The 21020-nt window shown below is 46.8% G+C and overlaps 2 protein-coding genes across 3 annotated transcripts in view; one reads left to right on the top strand and one right to left on the bottom strand.

Annotated features, from left to right (window-relative positions):
* The window catches only part of LOC142488002 (uncharacterized), a 376604-nt gene that overhangs the window by 69492 nt on the left and 286092 nt on the right, over positions 1-21020 (bottom strand). The window lies entirely within an intron of this gene.
* Positions 3548-21020, top strand: part of LOC142488001 (uncharacterized) — a 42782-nt gene continuing 25309 nt past the window's right edge. Inside the window, 3 exon segments of the mRNA XM_075588303.1 lie at positions 3548-3671; positions 8087-8188; positions 16121-16234. Of these exon segments, the coding sequence (XP_075444418.1) occupies positions 3653-3671; positions 8087-8188; positions 16121-16234 (235 nt within the window). The 5' untranslated portion in view covers positions 3548-3652.

Genomic DNA, 21020 nt, shown 5'->3' with positions numbered 1-21020 from the left:
TATTGAGGTTTGTGACTGTTTTCTGCCCGAGTGCATTGAGGTATTTTCCATGCAGGGATTTAAGCATTTTATTCCCACTGGCTGCAATACTGCACAGTATATATATATATATACTGCATTACAATTCATGAATTTATGCCATCTGGTAGACACGCGAAGCATTGCAGCCTATTAAATCCTAATCATTATCATTTAACAGATCAGCCGCCCGTCAGCCAGGCATGAACCCAGGCTGGGAAGGCAAACGCAACGGGGCTTGTCAGAGGTGAGGAGCGGCGCATTCCAGGTATCTGCCAGGTACATACTGGGTATTTGCTCGAATAAAGTGTGTCGGTGCAGTATGCCCCCTCCCTCCTTCTGCAGCTGGGCTGGCCAGAGCTGGTAAACACTGAGAGCGAAAAATCTTTTAACCCACTATAACTTTCATGCAGCTTTCATACAGACAGAAGACAAAATGGATAACACAAACACAGCATATTACAACATAAATGACAGACAAGGACTAGAACAATAACAAGATGGCTGACAAAAATAGTCAGACAAAATGGCTGCTTTGACCCTAATGCTGTTTACGTCAGACCCCCTAATGTCTCAACTTCGTCAGGTCATTCATGCAAGTTTTAGATAAGTGTTAGTATAAGGGTTTTTAGTTGTTTTCCATGACCTGTAATTCACCCCAGATGGGGGGTGTAGTTGTTATTATCAGTTTATAAACGGTCTCTGCAATTGTCTAGCAGCAGAGAGCTCTTTTGCAAGCTTTCTCCCTGTGTGCACTTGTATCAAATAAACTCACTTGTTATACTGAACCTGTCTTGTAATATTTTACAGCTTTCACAGGAGTGTACATTGAGATAATTCATTTACACAGTGGTGCTCAGTCTCTCTCATTACCTTTCTCAGGGTGCTTGACTTGTGCAGGCTGGGTGTGTATGCAAAGATAGTAGAATGAAGGGCGCCAGGAACCTTATTGGTAGAAACCAGAGCTTTATTCATTCCATTGATTAGGCTCCACATATAAAAACAACTTCTCTTTAGACAATGAGTGTCAAACAACACTTGACGCAGATGATTCTTCCCTGATAGCTCTCACTACTACTGTATATGGGGAGGTATTAGACTTGTTACCATTAGCATTAGTCTGTGGGGTAGTCCCCTGCCTTGCATTTGGATTTACGTTCTTCCCACCAGGACCAGTGCTAGGGATACTTCTATCCTCGGACCAGTATCCCGTCATTTGGTGCCTTTCCCTCATTGTCTCTACATATCAAAGTTAGGCTTGCATTGAGACTTTTAAACACTGGCAAGACTGTAGCAATGGCATTTGGGACCAAGGCTACATTTGTAAAGCTTCCAATGAATGGGCTCCAGATCAGAACCAACTATAATACTATCCTAGCCCCTGTTACTAGTTTCAAATATTTAGGCATATGGTTTGACTCCCATTTAACAATTTTGGTTGCACATTGATACCCTGATATCCAAAACCTATGCCAAACTACAGTAGATGTACTATATAGGAACAAATCCTCCCTAAGCCCGCTGGTCAGAAAGCGCATCGCACAGCAGATGCTGGTGCCAATTATAAACTATGGAGACATCGTATATGGCTCAGCACCCCAAACTCACCTTATCAAACTTGATACTATCTACAATTCTGACTCCAAAAGACTGTTCATGGTCCCAAGGTTCAACAAAGTATCCGACTACTCCTCCTTCTCTTACCATGCACCCCAAAACTGGAACAATCTACCGAGACATTCACAGCCACCACCAGTTTAAGTTCTTTCAAAACTAAAGCTGTCTCACATTTTAATCTGATCTGTAACTGTTACATACCCCTACAACATATATTATCTTTAACTGTGCATGCAATGTCTTGTATATATTGTATAACCCTGTTCACTTAATGTAACTATGTATTTGTAACCATGTACAGCTCAACCCCATTATAGCGCGATCCGCTACAATGCGGATCCGCTTATAACGCGGTTTGACTGGCTCCTGTTTTTTTTGTGGAAAACTTTAATAACCACATCACGGGTACCTTCTGTGAGATGGTTGGTAGAGAGTTCACCAATAGCTAGCACACACACCTCAGAATAATGCACACAGTCTTATCTTGGTTATTAACAGCATTCAAAATGCACAGATACAAGACAAGCAATGAGAAGAGGAGACAGTATTTTGGCTAATTTGGACTCCAAAGAGCTCTGCAGAAACACTGTCTGATTTTCAAAAGGCACAAACTTGTCTAATTTTATAATGTACAGACAGTCACACTTTTCACATACCCCCGAGCACCGCATTATAACGGGGTTCAGCTGTATTTGTCATCATAACTCTATGCTCAGGACACACTTGAAAAAGAGGAGTAACTCAATGTATTATTTCCTGGTAAAACATTTTATAAATAAAGTTAGTATGGACCAATCCGGTTGTTCTCCAGAGCCCTATTAAAAGGACTCCCCTGGAGTACTATGCATATTCCTCTTTCAGGGCAGATGAACCAACTCGGACCACACCAATGGACTATGACTGAGGGACATGTTCCCCAGATATAAAATAATAAATGACAAGACATCCTTAATACACATATACATACTAAATACAGTGATGCCCCACAACAGGGACTTCTCCAGAGACCTAGTCTGAAATATTCTAGCATGGCTATATATATATATATATATACCCATGTGGTGACATCACCAGACACTTTCTAGAAGGTGGGGCGTGGCTAGGTTTCTGTTAGTCACCATGTACTAATTGATTTAGGGGTCTGTTACACTGCAGAAAGCCATACAGTTAACCATTTGCAGCCCTTAGCAGGGGGACTACACTAGAGTATGAAGATAGATGAAGAGGGCACACAGTGGACTTCTATTTGTATTAAGCCAAAGGAAACCAATGTTTCGGCTGGACACAGCAACCTTTATCAATTTGGGGCCCGCACCTAGAGTTCTGCTGTATGAGGCTGCTGTGTCCTGCTAAATCGTGGGTTTTCTTTGGCTAAATAAAAAATGTAGCTTCTAATAATACTGTCTCTCAGGTCTGCTGGACCTGAGAGAGAGAGAGAGAGTACCGGGAGCATTTATCAAAGTCTCTCTGATCCCAAACGAGAGCACCAGATGTATCTGCTTTTTACTCATTCTATAGAACGGTACAGTATGTGACTATGTTACACTGAGAGGACGTTGCTGGTCTTTTGGATGTTAATATCCGAGTCTTTTTATATGGTTTGTTTTACTAGATGGTTATGTTGTGACACAATCCTGAACCATTGATGTATTTTGCAGTGTTTGACAGGAAATTCCTGTTTGAGGAGGGACCATGTTAGTTTTGATGCCCCTGTCTTCTCTGACTCCTTTGTGGTTGTTTTGTGTTAATAATATTAGGTTTGAAAGCTTATACTAAATGCTGTATATTTGTCCAATATAACAGATCATACTAATTACGTGTTATTCTCTCTCCTATCTATCTATCTATCTATCTATCTATCTATCTATCTATCTATCTATCTATCTCTATCTATAAATAAATACAGGATTAGCTATCATCCAACAAATATATAAATCAAGGAACCTCCTATTTCAGCACCTCTAGAGCAGCACTGCCCACTGCCTGCGCTTCCAGAGCTGCCCTGTCCTCTGCTAGCATGGATCCACGCTTGTTAAGTGAGTAGATATTTTGGTGGTAAGATAATGGATTGTCTTTATGTAATTGATGAAGCTATCACAAGTCAAACACATGGGAATAGTGTGAGTTACAGATCAAAATGAAATATCTATACCCAACCACATAATCACAATGTCCCTGTATTAACAATCATACATCATATCAATTCATCATTACAGTTTGTAAGTAGGCATTTCAACAGAGCCAAGAATTCCTAGAACTTATTTTGAGATTTGAAGCACCTCTACACTTAGATTTTCTCTGTGTTTTTGTTTCCCCTTTATGCTCCTCCTGGAATCTGTGAAAAATATTCTACTACCCGGGAAAAGTGAAGACGAATCCCACCAGAGGGTTTGAGCAGGGGGTTTACAATTTATTTAATTTGTTTGCATTACACATTGCACTAGATTGTATGCACATTTTGTGATATATATTTATTTATCAGCACTATTTAGTTAAGATCACTCACTAAGTTTTTATGCGCCCAGTGTGGAATGGAACGGGGACAACTCACTGGTGCAGTATACCTAGATTTTGCAAAGGCTTTTGACACAGTTGATCATGCTATCCTGCTTAACAAACTCCAGAGCTCTGGAATAGGGAAACATGCTTTAAACTGGTTTCAGTCCTATTTATCAGGAAGATCCCAACATGTGTCCATCTCAGGCTCTAACTCCAACCCCCTGGATATCACCTATGGTGTCCCGCAAGGCTCTGTTCTGGGGCCCCTACTCTTCTCAGTGTTCATTAATGATCTTCCCACAGCTTGTAAGGAAGCCTCAATACACATGTATGCAGATGACACAATCCTATATGCACACAGCCATAGCCTCTCTGACCTTCAACACATACTTCAGTCTGACTTTTTGAGACTCGAAAACTGGATTTCCCAAACAAACTGTTTTTAAACACTGACAAGACTGTAACAATGGTATCTGGGACCAAGACTAAATTTGTAAAGCTTCCAGTGACTGAGCTCCTGATTAGAACAAATGCTAACACCACCCTAACACCTGTCATTAGTTTTAAATACCTGGGCTTATGGTTTGACTCCCACTTAACATTCGGGATGCACATTGATACCCTGACAACCAAGACCTATGCCAAACTAGGGGTACTTTACAGGAACAAATCCTCCCTAAGTCTCCTGGTCAGAAAGCGTACCGCACAGCAGATGCTAATGCCAATTATTGACTATGGAGACATAGTATATGGCTCGGCTCCTCAAACCCACCTTAGCAAACTTGACACCCTCTACAATTCAATTTGTCGTTTTGTTCTCCAATGCAACTACAACACACATCACTGCGAAATGCTCAAAGAACTAGATTGGTCAACACTAGAGTGTAGGCGCAAAGTTCACCTTTCCTGTCTTGCCTTTAAATTCTTCATGGGCAAGCTACCCAGCTACCTGAACAAGCTCCTCACCCCTACCACTTGCAGCACTTATCACCTGAGATCAGACTCCAAAAGACTATTCATGGTCCCAAGGCTCAACAAAGTATGAGTAAGTTCCTCCTTCTCCTTCCGTGCACCCCAAAACTGGAACAACCTACCAGAGACTCTCACATCCACCACCAGTTTAAGTTCTTTCAAATCTAAGGATGTCTCACATTTTAACCTGGTCTGTAACTGTTTCATACGCTCATAAAAATGTGCACGCAATGTCTTGTATATAATGTATACCCTGTTCATTTATGTAACTGTACTTGTAACCATGTATTATTTGTTTTTCTCTGTGCCCAGGACATACTTGAAAACGAGAGGTAACTCTCAATGTATTACTTTCTGGTAAAATATTTTATAAATAAATATACCAGTATCTCGAAGGGTCAAAAAATGACATTCGTCTACACCGTCACTTTGCTCCACCTGCCAACTTCACAGGGCTACAGTAGAGGCAACGTTTATTCTAACATTTGCTGTAAACTAGCCGGGTTACATTCTGGGTATGTGCTTGGGTATGTGCTGGGTATGTTCTGGGCTAGTTTGAGGCACGTTTAAGGCATTTCTGCATTGACTAACGACCCATAGGATTAACACAGCAGGGATCCCTGGCAGTCCAATTCAGTTTGAATGGGACTGCCAGGGACCCCCGCTGTTAATCTGATAGGCCATTAATCAATGCAGAAATGCTGGGGCTAGTTTAAGGAAAGTTTAAGGCATGTATTCAGAATGTACCTGGGTGTACCTGGGTCTTTTGGGGAATTGCCACTGGTTTTTGTTAGAATAAGAGTTGCCTCTACTGTAGACAAGGCTAAAACTGCTATAAATGTTCATCATGCAAAGCCTGTAAATATGTTCTCCCGACACAAACTTTAGAGAACTGGGATTATGATATCAATATGACCAGATGGTGCTCTCTGGACCTGAAATAGTTATCCAGAAGTAGCGCTGGTCACCATGATGACCAGGAGCTCTGATAACCCATGAAGAAGCATCTTGAAGACGCGAATTGTGAATCTGTCGCCTGGCTGACGTTCCTTTGTCAGCTCCTTCTGTCTCATGCAGTGTGTTTGTTAGTCGGTGTTCTTATGAATTGCCGCGGCCCACAGGGAGCTCCACTAACACTTTTTTTTCACTCCCCTTACAGTCGTTTTGTTAAGCACCAATGTGGGGTATTTGTGTTGATCATATTATTGGTACCCCTTTATCTAGGAGGCAATTTTGATTCCTACTAGGGAATTTTCTCTCTTTACTTCTACCACTGTCTGTATTCTACCTTGTCTACCATTGGATCAAGGTCCATTTAGATTGAGTATAGCCAGCCTCCACGTGAAGACCCTCAAACCTTAATAGGATCATTTGTGCGGCTCGACCATTCTCCACCCTGAGGCATTCTCCATCCCACAACAAGCAGCCAGTCTACCTTTTGTTTTAACATTGCCTCTTATTCCCAACAGAGTGTAAGCCCTCAGGAGCAGGGCCCGCATTAGCTATAGAGTGTAAGCTCTCAGGATCAGAGACCTCATTACCTATAGAGTGTAAGCTCTCAGGATCAGAGCCCTCATTACCTTCTGTATCTGTTTTGTCCTTATTTGTATGTCATTCTGTTTATGTAATTGATGTCACTCTGTACCGCACTGCGGAATACTGTATGTTAGCGCTTTGCACACAAACCATAATAATAATAATTATAGAAAGCTACGGACTTGAGTAGATTGTTCCTACTTCGTAATTATATTTTGCAATTTTTTTTTAGTGCAGTAAACAGTCCCTGTTTTCTGTTCTGACCTACAGAGATAGAGGACAGTGCACACACTCAGACAAATAGGTGACAGTGGGGTACTTAGCTGCCGGTGTGCTGGTTCTGGGGAGCTCCTGACGTCCCCAAAATAGTCCAATAGAGAAGAAGAAGCAGGCACACGGTCTTATTCAGCAGTGAAAGGGTTTAATTTGCCAAGAAATCCAACGTTTTGGCAGTGATACTGCCTTTCTCAAGGTGTAGGCTAGGCAAGGTGTAGGCTACACCTTGAGAAAGTAGAAGAAGAGCAAAACAGCACACTGCCAGGGAGCCAGGTGGTGTAAATAAAAAGGTCTATTTATTCAGTATTTACTTCACAAAAAACATACCCCCCAGGGGGAGAAAACAGTACCTCCTATGCGTTTCAGACCATGTTTTTTGTGAAGTAAATACTGAATAAATAGACCTTTTTATTTACACCACCTGGCTCCCTGGCAGTGCGCTGTTTTGCTCTTCTTCTATTTACTGGACTTTAACCAACGGATCTGCACGCCCAGGGGAAAGGACTATGACGGATTTCGTTTTACAGATGGAGTGGGTAAGAGTATAATACAATTTATGTGTGATTATTATAGATGAGTACAATATCAGCACTGATTGTCTCCAATGAGGGGTCACTAGAGTACCTTATAGGTGCAACAGTTGGTCCCCTTCAGGAGACTGATGTGTTTGACAGGTCACTCACATATCACATTTCTCAGCTAACCCACTCCACATCTAAGCCCGTCTACCAGTCATGTTTATCATTTAATATTGACATTTTGGAAACTTCCACTGATTTTGGAGCACCCATTCCTTTCCATATCTCCATACACCTTGAGAAAGGCAGTATCGCTGCCGAAACGTTGGATTTCTTGGCACATTAAACCCTTTCACTGCTGAATAAGACCGTGTGCCTGCTTTCTGTTCTGACCTACCAGATATTTTGGTGGCTTTGAAATCTGCAAGGATTATTGTGCGATTATGTGAGTCAAACACCCAAATAACTTAATCTTGTGTTCTTATAGAGCCACAAGCAGGTGAGCTACAATATATCGTCCACTCTAGTCACTGTCTGCCCGAAGGGCTAGTAACTCATTACTTTACAACCGGTATCCTACCAATTTCAGAGGAGATGGTATCAGAAGAGACAGTATCAGCTTTACACGATGGATAATTTTTTATTGCCAGGTTACCCAGGGGATGTACCAGAGACGTTTGAGATTAAGTCTGAGAAAGAAGAGGAACGTCGGCCCCCAATAAAGAGTGAAATAGCTTCATTTCCTGTCGGTGGTAAGTACTCGTCTCTATTCAATTGGTTTAAAAATTGACTGAAATGTCTGGAAAACAAGGGAAAATAACATTAAAGCATGGATAATATTATAAGCTACATGTTCTACTGAAAACAAACAGCCATGATTTGTCTAAGGTTATATTGAGAATATTATTATTATTATTATTGAGGTTTTACATTGGTAGGAAATGGATATGATCCCCTCGCTCTGCCTGTTAGTTTCAATATTTCAACGTTTGGGAGGTGCTACCTGGGATAGTTAGATATGGCAAGAAGAAAAGGATCCCAGTTGTTTAGCACTCAATCCCTTAATAGTGGCCTTATGTAAAGACTGTATTTGTGTGTTTTGAGCAAATTGTAACTTTTTATGATAATATATTGAATAAAAGGCAATAAGGAACTCACAAAAGTGACAAACGTACATGTTTAAAATGAAGTCGGATGGCAGTCTGTGATTGATCACATATTCATTATGCATCTACCGGTGGCCGTTTACTCCGTTAAGTGCACCTGAATAGCGCGATAAAATCCCCGCAAGCCCAGCTGACCTGCCTGCACCATGGAGAGGGAACACACAAAAGACAGCACACCCCTGATGCGCTGCGGGAGACGAAGCCGCCGCTGAACTTGTACCTGAGGACCACCCCGTTGAGTGCACCTAGACGACGCACCCCCCCTCTTTCCCCCCACTCCCTCCCCCCCTTCCCCCCCTCCCTCCGCCCAGCCCTCCCTCTCCGTCCCCCTCCCCCCGTTACTTCCACCCCCCCTTTTTTCTTTCTTTCTCTCCCCTTCCCTGATTGCTATATATACATAGGGGAAAATGATCTCGAAGAAAAAAAAAAAACACTGTATGAGCTAACCATGTATATACCATGGTCTAGGATTGTTAAAGTTAAGGTTGTTTATGTTATTAATGCTATAAGTATGGCCCCTGACTTACTCAGAGGAACTCTTTGAAATAGCTGAACTCACATGCTGGGAAACCACTGATTATATTACTTGAATGTATGTTTGTGCAAAAGTTACCTGTACCACCTGATCACCACAGTCCACCACTACCCTACTATGGGGTACCTACCTCTCCCTCCCTCTTTCCCCCTCCCTCCTCCCCTTCCCCCCCTCTCCCTCCCCCCCTTCCCCCCTCCCTCCCCCCCTTCCCCCCTTCCTCCCCCCCTTCCCCCCACTCCCCCGTCCCTCTCTCCCCCTCCCTCTCCGTCCCCCTCCCCCCGTTACTTCCACCCCCCCTTTTTTCTTTCTTTCTCTCCCCTTCCCTGGTTGCTATATATACATAGGGGAAAATGATCTCGAAAAAAAAAAAAAAAAACACTGTATGAGCTAACCATGTGTATACCATGGTCTAGGATTGTTAAAGTTAAGGTTGTTTATGTTATTAATGCTATAAGTATGGCCCCTGAAAACGTTTACTCAGAGGGACTCTTTGAAATAGCTGAACTCACATGCTGGGAAACCACTGATTATATCACTTGAATGTATGTTTGTGCAAAAGTTTACCTGTACCACCTGATCACCGCAGTCCACCACTACCCTACTATGGGGTACCTACCTATCCCCCCTCCTCCCCACTCCACCCTCCCCCCTTCCCCTCACTCCCCCCCTTCCCCCCCTCCCTCCCCCTCCTCCCCCTCCTCCCCCCTCCCCAACCCCTCCACCCCTCCCCCCCTTCCCCCCCTCCTTACCCCCCCTCCCCCCTCCTTACCCCCCTCTCCCCCCCTTCCTCGCCCTCCTCCCCCCCTACCCTCCCCCACTTCCACCCTCCCTCCCCCCTCTCCCCCTCCCCTCTTTTTTCTTTTTCTCCCCTTCCATGGTTGCTATATATACATAGGGAAAATGATCTCGAAAAAAAACATTTAGGGGTCCACACCCTCCTGGACGAGCCGGTCCGTACTCCCGGGTTTACCCCCCAAGGACCCTAAGTCCGAATGCTGGTACACAATTTCGGCTACACTTTATTGGGGGCGCCCTCAGGCCCCCATCCTCTTTTTCTTTACCTGCTGGTACTGTCCCAGCAGTCTTGTACCCCTCCCACCTATCCTGACCCCCTCCACCCCCGCAAACCCGCTGACCCAGGTCCAGACAACAGGCCACCTTCTCCCGCCAGAGACGTAATTCCCAACCCCACAGACACAGTAATCAATCAAGGTCCCCCGGTTGGGAAAGGGGTGACCCGCAAAATCCCCTTCATAGATAATAAAAATGGCTAATCAAGCCCCAATCAAAGTTATCTCCCTTAACGTTAAAGGACTTCAGAGTCATAGAAAGAGAAAATTAGCTCTTCAGGAGATGAAAAGATCCCAAGGAGATATCATCTTTCTCCAGGAGACGCACTTCACAGACCACGAGCCACCCAAAACATTTAATAATACATTCCCGATGAGCTATTACTCCTTGTGATGATAGCTAATGACAGGCTGTAATTTACACCAAAAATAAATATATATATATATATATATATATATATATATATATATATATATATATATAACTGGGTTTGAACTGGGACGAGACTTAGATATGATAAAATATAATTTATTCCTTGATAAAGGTGAACACAACAGATATACAAATAATAGGCAAAATATGGACACTTACTTAAAATGGAAATGATGAAACAGTCATATCTGGACTGGCAGTTCATATAGCAATCTTCATAGTCATCAAGACACCAAAGACATGAAAGACCTCTGGCATGAAGACATTTCATAGCGCTTCTCTCAGCAATCAAGATGGTATAGAAGAACATTTTAGTAAGGGGTGACTCTGACTTAAATACTATGTCAAACTCATCTCTTAACCCTAGATGCCGAAAAGGCTAGCAAAAGTCTTTGAAGTTGTTTGACTTCCATTGTTTAGTGTGAAGTTTCACACTTAAAAATTCAGTTCCTTTGGTCCCTGGGCCAAGCAGAAACAATTAGGCAATTTAGCCTTTGATCACCAGGCTATGTAAATTCTAGCAAGATGTCCTTCCTGCTCATTATCATAACAGAACAGAACCGAAATTCCATATAAACTGTAAATAACTTCATAACTTCAGTTCAGTAGTACTTACTGGCACGCGAGACATATTAATACATTCCGTCACGTCTGACGCTCCCAATGAGACTAAATATTACAGTGTAGTACTAAAATTAAGAGAGATATTAATATCTGGCTCTTAGTATCTGTTAGATATCAAGTGTTTAGAATCATTAGTTGGGGCTAAGTCCCACGAATACACCTATGTAACTCTTAGCACGTTTAGCCAAGGACATCTCATAATATTCTTATATTTAATAAGGTCACCCATTCTTATATCTCCTGGTGTAACTGCACCCCTTGCCCCCATCAATAAATCCTTTGAAGCAGGGACCCCTGGGTAGGGGACATTTGTCACCTGGTTTTAGATTACACACTCAATGCCCCAGACCTCTTGAAGCAGAGGCGTTTGTAAGTGTGAGTTATAACACTCACAACCCACTCTAGCTTCCTGCAAACAGGTATTAACATACTGTACACTAAAAACCCCTTCTGCTTTTCACATTCAACTTCAATCAAGCCTTTTGAAGTCCAGATTTTCTGAAAAGTCACAATACAGTTGTATTTTCTTAAACTGTAGCTTATTAACCCCTTAAGCCCCAGTGTGTGTGGTGCAGACACTGGCATAACAATAAAACATGGGAACAGCGGAATATACATTTTCATGTTATAACATGGGTTAAATCACATTTCTGGACCTCAGCCCAGTTAACCCCTGGCTTCCCAGGTGAGGGTAGAGGGTGGCCAATTGGGGTGTAACCCCTTTTATCCCGGGCCAAATCCTCACGACCGTCACACTCCTCGTTCAGTAGCAAGAAACGAGGGGTAGCCATCTTAATCCGTCAGGGAACTCCATTCACTTTTGTCAAAAAAGTGTCAGACCCAGGGGGTAGATTTCTTGTAGTATATGGCTCACTGGCAGGCACGGCGATCGCCCTGATCAACCTCTATGCACCAAACGAGAACCAACCAGAGTTCCTGAAAAAAGTTCTAAGTACAATTGACTCTACCTACCTATCCTCACTGATAGTGGGGGGCGACCTAAACATGGCCTTAAACCCACTGGAGGATAGGACACTCCCCTCGAACCGCCCCCACACGGTAATATCCCTAAAGATGGGAACGGCATTCAGAGCAATTATTAAAGAATTCTCCCTAGTGGACGTATGGAGATCCCAACATCAGGGCCATAGGGACTATACCTTTTACTCCGCAACCCACCAGACCTATTCTCGCATTGATTACCTCTTAACATCCAAGAATGTCTTGGAGGCCTCCCAAAAAACTGATATAGGCCCGATCACTTGGTCGGATCATGCCCCTATTTCACTAACTCTCTCAGTTCCCTTCACAAAGTCGAGCGCATTTAACTGGAAATTAAACGATTCATTATTGAATCACCCGGAAATAGAGAGAGAAATCAAGTCAGCCCTATCAGAGTACTTCAGGAACAACTCAGGTTCAGTCTCATCCCCAGCGGTACTATGGGAAGCCCATAAGGCAACCATTAGAGGTACTCTTATCTCCATAGCATCCCATAGGAAGAAAGTAAAAGCAAAATTACTCAAAGACTTGACAGAGAAAATAATCAAACTAGAACAACAACAGAAATCCAATCCCTCAGGGAAAATATACAAAGCCTTAACTACCGCTAGAAACGAGCTGAAAAAGAACCAGCTCGAGGATGTCGAAAAAGCCCTTCGATGGACTAACCAGAGATACTATGATAAGGGTAATAAAGTTGACAGACTATTGGCCAGCAAATTAAGAGGGGTACAAAAGAGGTCCCAAATAACTGCGATCAAGAATAGGTCAGGTGCCATATTATATAATGACAAACATATTGCGGAGGAATTCACCAAATTTTATACCAAATTGTACAACCTCAGAACCCAGGAGGAAAATAATAGAGCATCAAGGCTCATGGCAGTCTCGAACTACCTAGATAGTTGCAATCTCCCATCTCTGACAGAGAAGGAGAATGAGACACTCAACGGGAAGATCACGAAAGAGGAATTGGCAGATGCGGTATCAGCACTAAAACTTTCCAAAGCCCCCGGCCCTGATGGATTCACAAACGCCTACTACAAGAGGTTTCTTCCGTCTCTATCCCCTCACTTGCTAGACTTGTTCAACTCCTTTATGGAAGGTGACCCCATATCAGCATCAATGTCATTGGCTAACCTAGCAATAATTCACAAAGAGGGGAGAGACCCTATGCAGTGTGGGAGCTACCGCCCCATATCGCTGTTGAACAACAACCTAAAGTTATACAGCAAAATACTAGCTAACAGATTAAACCCCATCTTACCCAGAATTATCCATAACGACCAGGTGGGATTTGTCTCGGGCCGTCAGGCCTCGGACAACACCCGTAAAATTATAAATATAATAGACCACATTAACCTTACAAATACCAAGGCAGTTCTCTTGAGCTTAGATGCAGAGAAGGCGTTTGACAGAATAAATTGGCTATTTCTAGACAAAACCTTGCAAAAATTCGACTTTAAGGACTCATTCCTAGAGGGAGTCCGTGCACTGTACCAAAACCCATCAGCAGCAATTAAACTCCCGGGAGGCACAGCGCAAAGATTTTCAATAACAAATGGCACAAGGCAGGGTTGCCCCTTGTCCCCTCTCCTCTTCGCCCTGACGATCGAACCACTGGCGGCCAAAATACGCGAAAATGCAAACATTCAGGGCGTACCAATTGGCGATACAAATTGTAAAATCTCGCTCTTCGCCGACGACATAATATTGTCTCTAACTCACCCCCAAACATCGCTCCCCAACCTTCATAAAGAATTGGCGGAGTTCGGCACAATTTCGGACTACAAAACTAATAGCCCTACACTTAAATGTACCAGAACCGGAAGTTAACTTAATGAAACTGAACTTTAATTATAGATGGAGTTCCTCATACATTAAATACCTGGGAGTGAATGTATCAGGCAACTACCAATCATTATACAAATACAATTACCCGGCTTTGTTCAGAAAAATCAAAAAAGATCTAGACAAATGGGAAGACTACCAGATCTCATGGATCGGGAGGATGATCTCGGTAAAAATGAATATACTCCCCAGATTGCTATACTATTTCCAGACACTCCCGATCCATGACCCCGACTCTGAACATAAATAGATCCAGAATAGAATGTTTGTTTAAATTCATTTGGAAGGGCAAAAGACCCAGGGTTGCCAGGTCTGTCCTCCTAGCGTCAAGAGGAAGGGGGGGGGCCTGGGTGTCCCAGATATCACAAAGTATTATTTAGCGGCCCAGTTGAGGCAAGCCGTAGTGTGGAACGCAGACCCGGGTCTCTATTGTTGGCTAGACATTGAATCCCACTACGTAAAAATGCCTTCCCTGCAGGCCCACCTTTGGTGCATAGACAAGGGGGATAGACCACCCCGTAGGTTTGATCTTGGAGCTATCAGACACACCTGGGAAGTTTGGCGGAAATGCAGAACGAAGTTTAAATTAACTGCTCCAGACTCGCTGCTTACTCCGATACACAACAATCCCCACTTCCCCCCAGGATGTGAACCAAAACAATTCGACTATGTCCGTTTGAAGGGGATTAGAGTGGTCGCCGACCTGCTGAGCGATGGAAGGCTGCTGAACTTTCACGAACTACGAACAAAACATGAGGCCCCAGAACTGAGCCCATTTCAGTATCTCCAAATTAGACACTTTCTCCAAAAATTGTCCCCAAAATTTGAGTATCCTACCCTCACCACCTTTGAGAGGCTTTGCCGAACTGGCATGCACCAAACAGCCTTGATCTCTAACATATACGCTGGTATGGAGAGAACACCAGGCCCCTCCACTCACGACTACATGTCCAAGTGGGCGGCGGAATTAAGTATAGACATAGATAGAGAAGACTGGGAGGATATATGGGACGCAGCTTCAGGAACTTCCATTTGTACCACGACAAAAGAGAATATCTACAAAATCTTGTTCCACTGGTATCTTACCCCAGTTAGATTTAAGCAAATCTACCCCCTGGCCTCAGACCTATGTTGGAGAGGCTGTGGACAGAGAGGAGACATGGCCCACATTTGGTGGTCATGCCCAAAAATCCAAAACTTTTGGCTTTCAATCCAAACTTTAATCCAAGAGGTAACGAGCCTCACAATAGCCCCAGACCCACTGACCTTCCTTCTGGGCAGGCCAATAGAGGAAATTGACCGCCCGGTAGGAAAATTAATCTCCTCCATCCTTACTGCGGCTAGGTGTGCTGTGGCATTCTCCTGGAAAAAGATCTCCCCCCCCCCTCCATTCAGGCGGTTAAGAGAATTATAGATGACGTAATGCTTATGGAGCGACTGACAGCGTTCCTCAAACGTAAGACCGCAAGTCACTATAAAATATGGGAACCCTGGGAGGTTCATTGACAACCAAGAGAACCTGAAAGGAGTAACCACGACCAACCAGACCATAGTCTGAAGGATGATGGGATCAGCGGGATAGGGGAGGCTCACCCCCCCCCCCAAACAATGGGATTCCATAGGGCAGGGGGGCGCCGTTACGCACATAAGCCGCTACGCTTCCACAAGGCATCAGTTAACAGTATATAATATATATTATAATAAAAGTTACTTATTCATTTGCTCAAAACACACAAATACAGTCTTTACATAAGATTACTATTAAGGGATGGAGTGCTAAAAAACTGGGACCTTTTTCTTTAACATTGGTAGCACTAAGAACTCCAACATGTTTTCAACACTCAGGGGCAAAAACTATCTCACTCAGGCTTAATAATCAAGTACAATTAATTACTTCTCTACTTCCCTTAGGGATCAGTATGGAGTATTTCTGTATAGTGATATCACGTGACGAGCCCCCACTCCCAGCTTTACATGATGGATTTTCCTTTCCCTGTTGCCAGGTTTCCCAGTGGTTGTACCGGAGAGTTTAGAGATTAAGTCGGAGGAAGAAGAGGCGAACGCTCAGGATCATCTTACCCCAATAAAGAGAGAAATAGTTACATTTACTGTTGATGGTGAGTAACATCCTTTTGTGTAGACCAAGGTTATCTAGTTAAAAGTAGTATGGCCACGTTTAGGGAATATTCAGGGTTAATTGCCCCTCATAAGAAGTCCTTAGTTCCTGCTCGGTGTTCTGGAACATGCCACATGGAGCAAAATCTCTCTCTCTCAAACGAGTATAAAGGTTACAAATGCAGAGTTATGGGTCTCTGACCATCAATGGATGGGATAAAACTAATTTGAAAAAACTATTTGTGATGTGCATCTTCCACTGTTTGACCAGTGTGTTCTGCCTGTGCTCTTAGACCCCAAGCACGCTGCCTAGAGGTCACACTTGACTCCTCTCTCACATTCTCCTCTCACATTCAAAACGTCTCTAAACGTCTCTAAAACCTGTCGCTTTTCCTCCTTAATATTACAAAGATACGCCCTTTTCTCTGTTGCTCGACTGCTAAAACTCTGACTCAGGCCCTAATTCTCGCCCGTCTTGACTAATGTAACCTCCTGCTGTCCGGCCTCTCGCCTGTCTCCCATACAATCTATCCTAAACGCTGCTGCCAGAATCACTTTACTCTTTTTCCTAAATCTGTTTCAGCGTCTCCCTTGCTGAAAACGCTCTCCTGGCTTCCTATCAAATCCCGTATCTCCTCCTCACTTTTAAAGCTTTACACTCTTCTGCTCCTCCTTACATCTCATCCCTAATTTCTCCCTATGCACCATCCCGACTCTTGCGTTCTGCTCAAGAATGTCTTCTCTCTACCCCATTTGTATCTAAAGCTCTCTCCCGCCTTAAACCTTTCTCACTGACTGCCCCACACCTCTGGAATTTCCTTCCCCTCAATACCCGACTAGCACCCTCTCTATCCACCTTTAAGACCCACCTTAAGAAACACTTGCTTAAAGAAGCATATTAATAGCACCGTAGATATTACTAGACACATGATACATAAAGCTTGGCCCCCTGCAGAAGCACTTATTAAAATGCCTTCCTACTGTCTCTGTACGGTCCTCCTACATACCAATTTAGATTGTAAGCTCCTCGGAGCAGGGACTCCTCTTCCTAAATGTTACGTTTATGTCTGAAGCACTTATTCCCATGACCTGTTATTTATATTATTTGTTATTTATATGATTACCACGTGTATTACTACTGTAAAGAGCTACTGTATGTACATCAAATAAAGACATACAATACAATAATTCAGAAGTTTATCTCTCTAATTTCTCTATTTTCCTCTCTCTGACATCACCTCACCTTATTTACGCCTTTAACCCGTGTCTCCAAATATACCGGTATAGAGTAGCCTGTACTGCTTATTGTTCACCGTCCTGCAACTCCTTGAGACTGGCGCTGATTGTATAAACGCTGCTCGACTGCATGCATCCTCTGCTCTACCCCCGATGGCGTCCCTTCGATCAAGTAGATAAATGGAAGAAAAATAGATCAAGGTGACTGCTGCTCCATGAACAAAAAAAATGGGAAAACTCACTAGCAAGAAGTAGTTAAAAGCACTTTATTGGAACAACATAAAAAACATTTATGGACAGAAAAAACTATCCTCCCATGCGTTTCACGCCCGCAAATGGCACTTTTTCAAGGGTTTAACGATTGATGGAGGTAGAAACTATTTTATACCTCCCATCACAAGTAAAAGGCAACCATCTTTCCACTTTGAGAATATATGAATATATATATATGGCTCGACAAATGCACTCACCATGTCGCCTGTGGCGAGTGCATTTTGGCCGCTTACTCGAGTCCTTACCTGCGGTGGCATCTCCCGGAATTCCTCTCCTTCTCTTCTGCAAATTTCAGTGTTTCCCCTGCTGCTCCTTTCAAAATTTGACATTTATATATAATTATACCACAACATAATTGAACCCTTGATCGTTTCATATACCAATCCACTGCCCTAAGCACTACACCACACTGTGGATGGGTGGTTATTCTCTTTAAACAACCCTATGAGTCAGAATCATCACACATTTATTTAGCATTTTTTTTTGCCTATGTGTGGAAATGACAAATGACAAACTGTTTTGCACAGAACAATGAAAAAAAACTAAAGCGATTTATTATTGTGAGATGCATTTTATTCCCCCATGTATTTTTTCCTTTCCTTAATTCTGATTGAAATAAGTTTGTCGTACAGTATGTAAATGCATATACAGTATACCTATTAGTGTGTGTACAGTATATGTATGTGGTTGTGAGGGTGTAATCATATTCACGCGTGTGTTGTATGTTAATGCTTATCTACTATATATTTCTGAAAGTGTTCTATGTGTCCGTGTCTGTATGTGTCTCCCTGTGTCCCTCCCCGTGTCCCTAGCAGCAATCTCATTGGACCTTGGCCCAGGCCAATGAGATTGCTCCCTTGGCCCGCCCGCCCCCGCACACCTCTCATTGACACACACACACACACACACACACCTCCTCCTCCTCCTCCTCCTCCTCCTCCTGGGTCTCCCGCTTTCCCGCGCTTTTTCCTCCCCCCCCACACAGAGCACGCGGCTCTCCCCTCACCCGGCGCTCTCCCTCCACCCCCTCCCCCCCACACAGAGCACGCGGCTCTCCCCTCACCCGGCGCTCTCCCTCACCCCCCCCCACACACAGAGCACGCGGCTCTCCCTCACCCGGCGCTCTCCCCTCACCCGGCGCTCTCCCTCCCCCCTCCCCCCCACAGAGCATGCGGCTCTCCCCTCACCCGGCGCTCTCCCTCCCCCCTCCCCCCCCCCACACAGAGCACGCGGCTCTCCCCTCACCCGGCGCTCCCCCTCCCCCCCCCCCACACAGAGCACGCAGCTCTCCCCTCACCCGGCGCTCTCCCCTCACCCGGCACTCTCCCCTCACCCCCTCCCCCCTCCCCCACACACAGAGCACGCAGCTCTCCCCTCACCCGGCGCTCTCCCCTCACCCCCTCCCCCCCACACACAGAGCACACTCTCTGCGGCTCTCCCCTCACACAGGCCGCTACCCGTCCCCGCGGGCGCTCCTCCGGCTGTCTCCGCCTCTCCTCCGGCTGTCTCCGCCTCTCCCCGCGAGAGGCCCAGCACCTCCTCACCGGAGCGTCTCAGCCTCGCCGCGGAGGAGCCCGAGGTGGAGGAGGAGCGCGGCCGTGTGCAAGGTGAGTACACGCAGGGGAATGGCTTATTTAACGCTTCCCTGACTCCCCCTGCCCTTTGCCCCCCCTACCCTCCCTCCCCCTGTCCGTCCCCCCGCCCCCCCCCTCCCCTCCCTCCCCCTGCCCCCCCCCACCCTCCATCCCCCTGCCCCCCCCCTACCCTCCCTCCCCCTGCCCCCCCCTACCCTCCCTCCCCCTGCCCCCCCCCTACCCTCCCTCCCCCTGCCCCCCCCTACCCTCCCTCCACCTGCCCCCCCCCTACCCTCCCTCCCCCTGCCCTCCCCCTGCCCCCCCCCTACCCTCCCTCCCCCTGCCCCCCCCTACCCTCCCTCCCCCCCCTCCTACCCTCCCTCCCCCTGCCCCCCCCTACCATCCCTCCCCCTGCCCCCCCCTACCCTCCCTCCCCCTGCCCCCCCCTACCATCCCTCCCCCTGCCCCCCCCTACCATCCCTCCCCTTGCCCCCCCTACCCTCCCTCCCCCTGCCCCCCCCTACCCTCCCTCCCCCTGCCCTTTGCCCCCCTACCCTCCCTCCCAATGCCCTTTGCCCCCCTGCCCTCCCTCCCAATGCCCTTTGCCCCCCCTGCCCTCCCTCCCAATGCCCTTTGCCCCCACTGCCCTCCCTCCCAATGCCCTTTGCCCCCCTGCCCTCCCTCCCAATGCCCTTTGCCCCCCCTGCCCTCCCTCCCAATGCCGTGTGCCCCCCCTGCCCTCCCTCCCAATGCCCTGTGCCCCCCCTGCCCTCCCTCCCAATGCCCTGTGCCCCCCATGCCCTCCCTCCCAATGCCCTTTGCCCCCCCTGCCCTCCCTCCCAATGCCCTTTGCCCCCCCTGCCCTCCCTCCCAATGCCCTTTGCCCCCCCTGCCCTCCCTCCCAATGCCCTTTGCCCCCCCCCTGCCCTCCCTCCCAATGCCCTGTGCCCCCCCTGCCCTCCCTCCCAATGCCCTTTGCCCCCTGCCCTCCCTCCCAATGCCCTTTGCCCCCCCCGCCCCTCCCTGCCCTTTGCCCCCCCCGCCCCTCCCTGCCCTTTGCCCCCCCGCCCCTCCCTGCCCTTTGCCCTCCCCACCCCTCCCTGCCCTTTGCCCCCCCACCCCTCCCTGCCCTTTGCCCCCCCACCCCTCCCTGCCCTTTGCCCCCCCACCCCTCCCTGCCCTTTGCCCCCCCACCCCTCCCTGCCCTTTGCCCCCCCACCCCTCCCTGCCCTTTGCCCCCCCACCCCTCCCTGCCCTTTGCCCCCCGCCCCTCCCTGCCCTTTGCCCCCCTGCCCCTCCCTGCCCTTTGCCCCCCCCCGCCCCTCCCTGCCCTTTGCCCCCCCGCCCCTCCCTGCCCTTTGCCCCCCCCGCCCCTCCCTGCCCTTTGCCCCCCCCGCCCCTCCCTGCCCTTTGCCCCCCCCGCCCCTCCCTGCCCTTTGCCCCCCCCGCCCCTCCCTGCCCTTTGCCCCCCCCGCCCCTCCCTGCCCTTTGCCCCCCCCGCCCCTCCCTGCCCTTTGCCCCCCCCGCCCCTCCCTGCCCTTTGCCCCCCCGCCCCTCCCTGCCCTTTGCCCCCCCCCTCCCTGCCCTTTGCCCCCCCCGCCCCTCCCTGCCCTTTGCCCCCCCCCCCGCCCCTCCCTGCCCTTTGCCCCCCCCGCCCCTCCCTGCCCTTTGCCCCCCCCCCGCCCCTCCCTGCCCTTTGCCCCCC

The sequence above is a fragment of the Ascaphus truei genome, chromosome 2 (assembly GCF_040206685.1).
Source record: "Ascaphus truei isolate aAscTru1 chromosome 2, aAscTru1.hap1, whole genome shotgun sequence".
Lineage (NCBI taxonomy): Eukaryota > Metazoa > Chordata > Amphibia > Anura > Ascaphidae > Ascaphus > Ascaphus truei.
The sequence above is the reverse complement of the archived record's forward strand: the minus strand, read 5'-3'. Positions and strand labels throughout refer to the sequence as shown.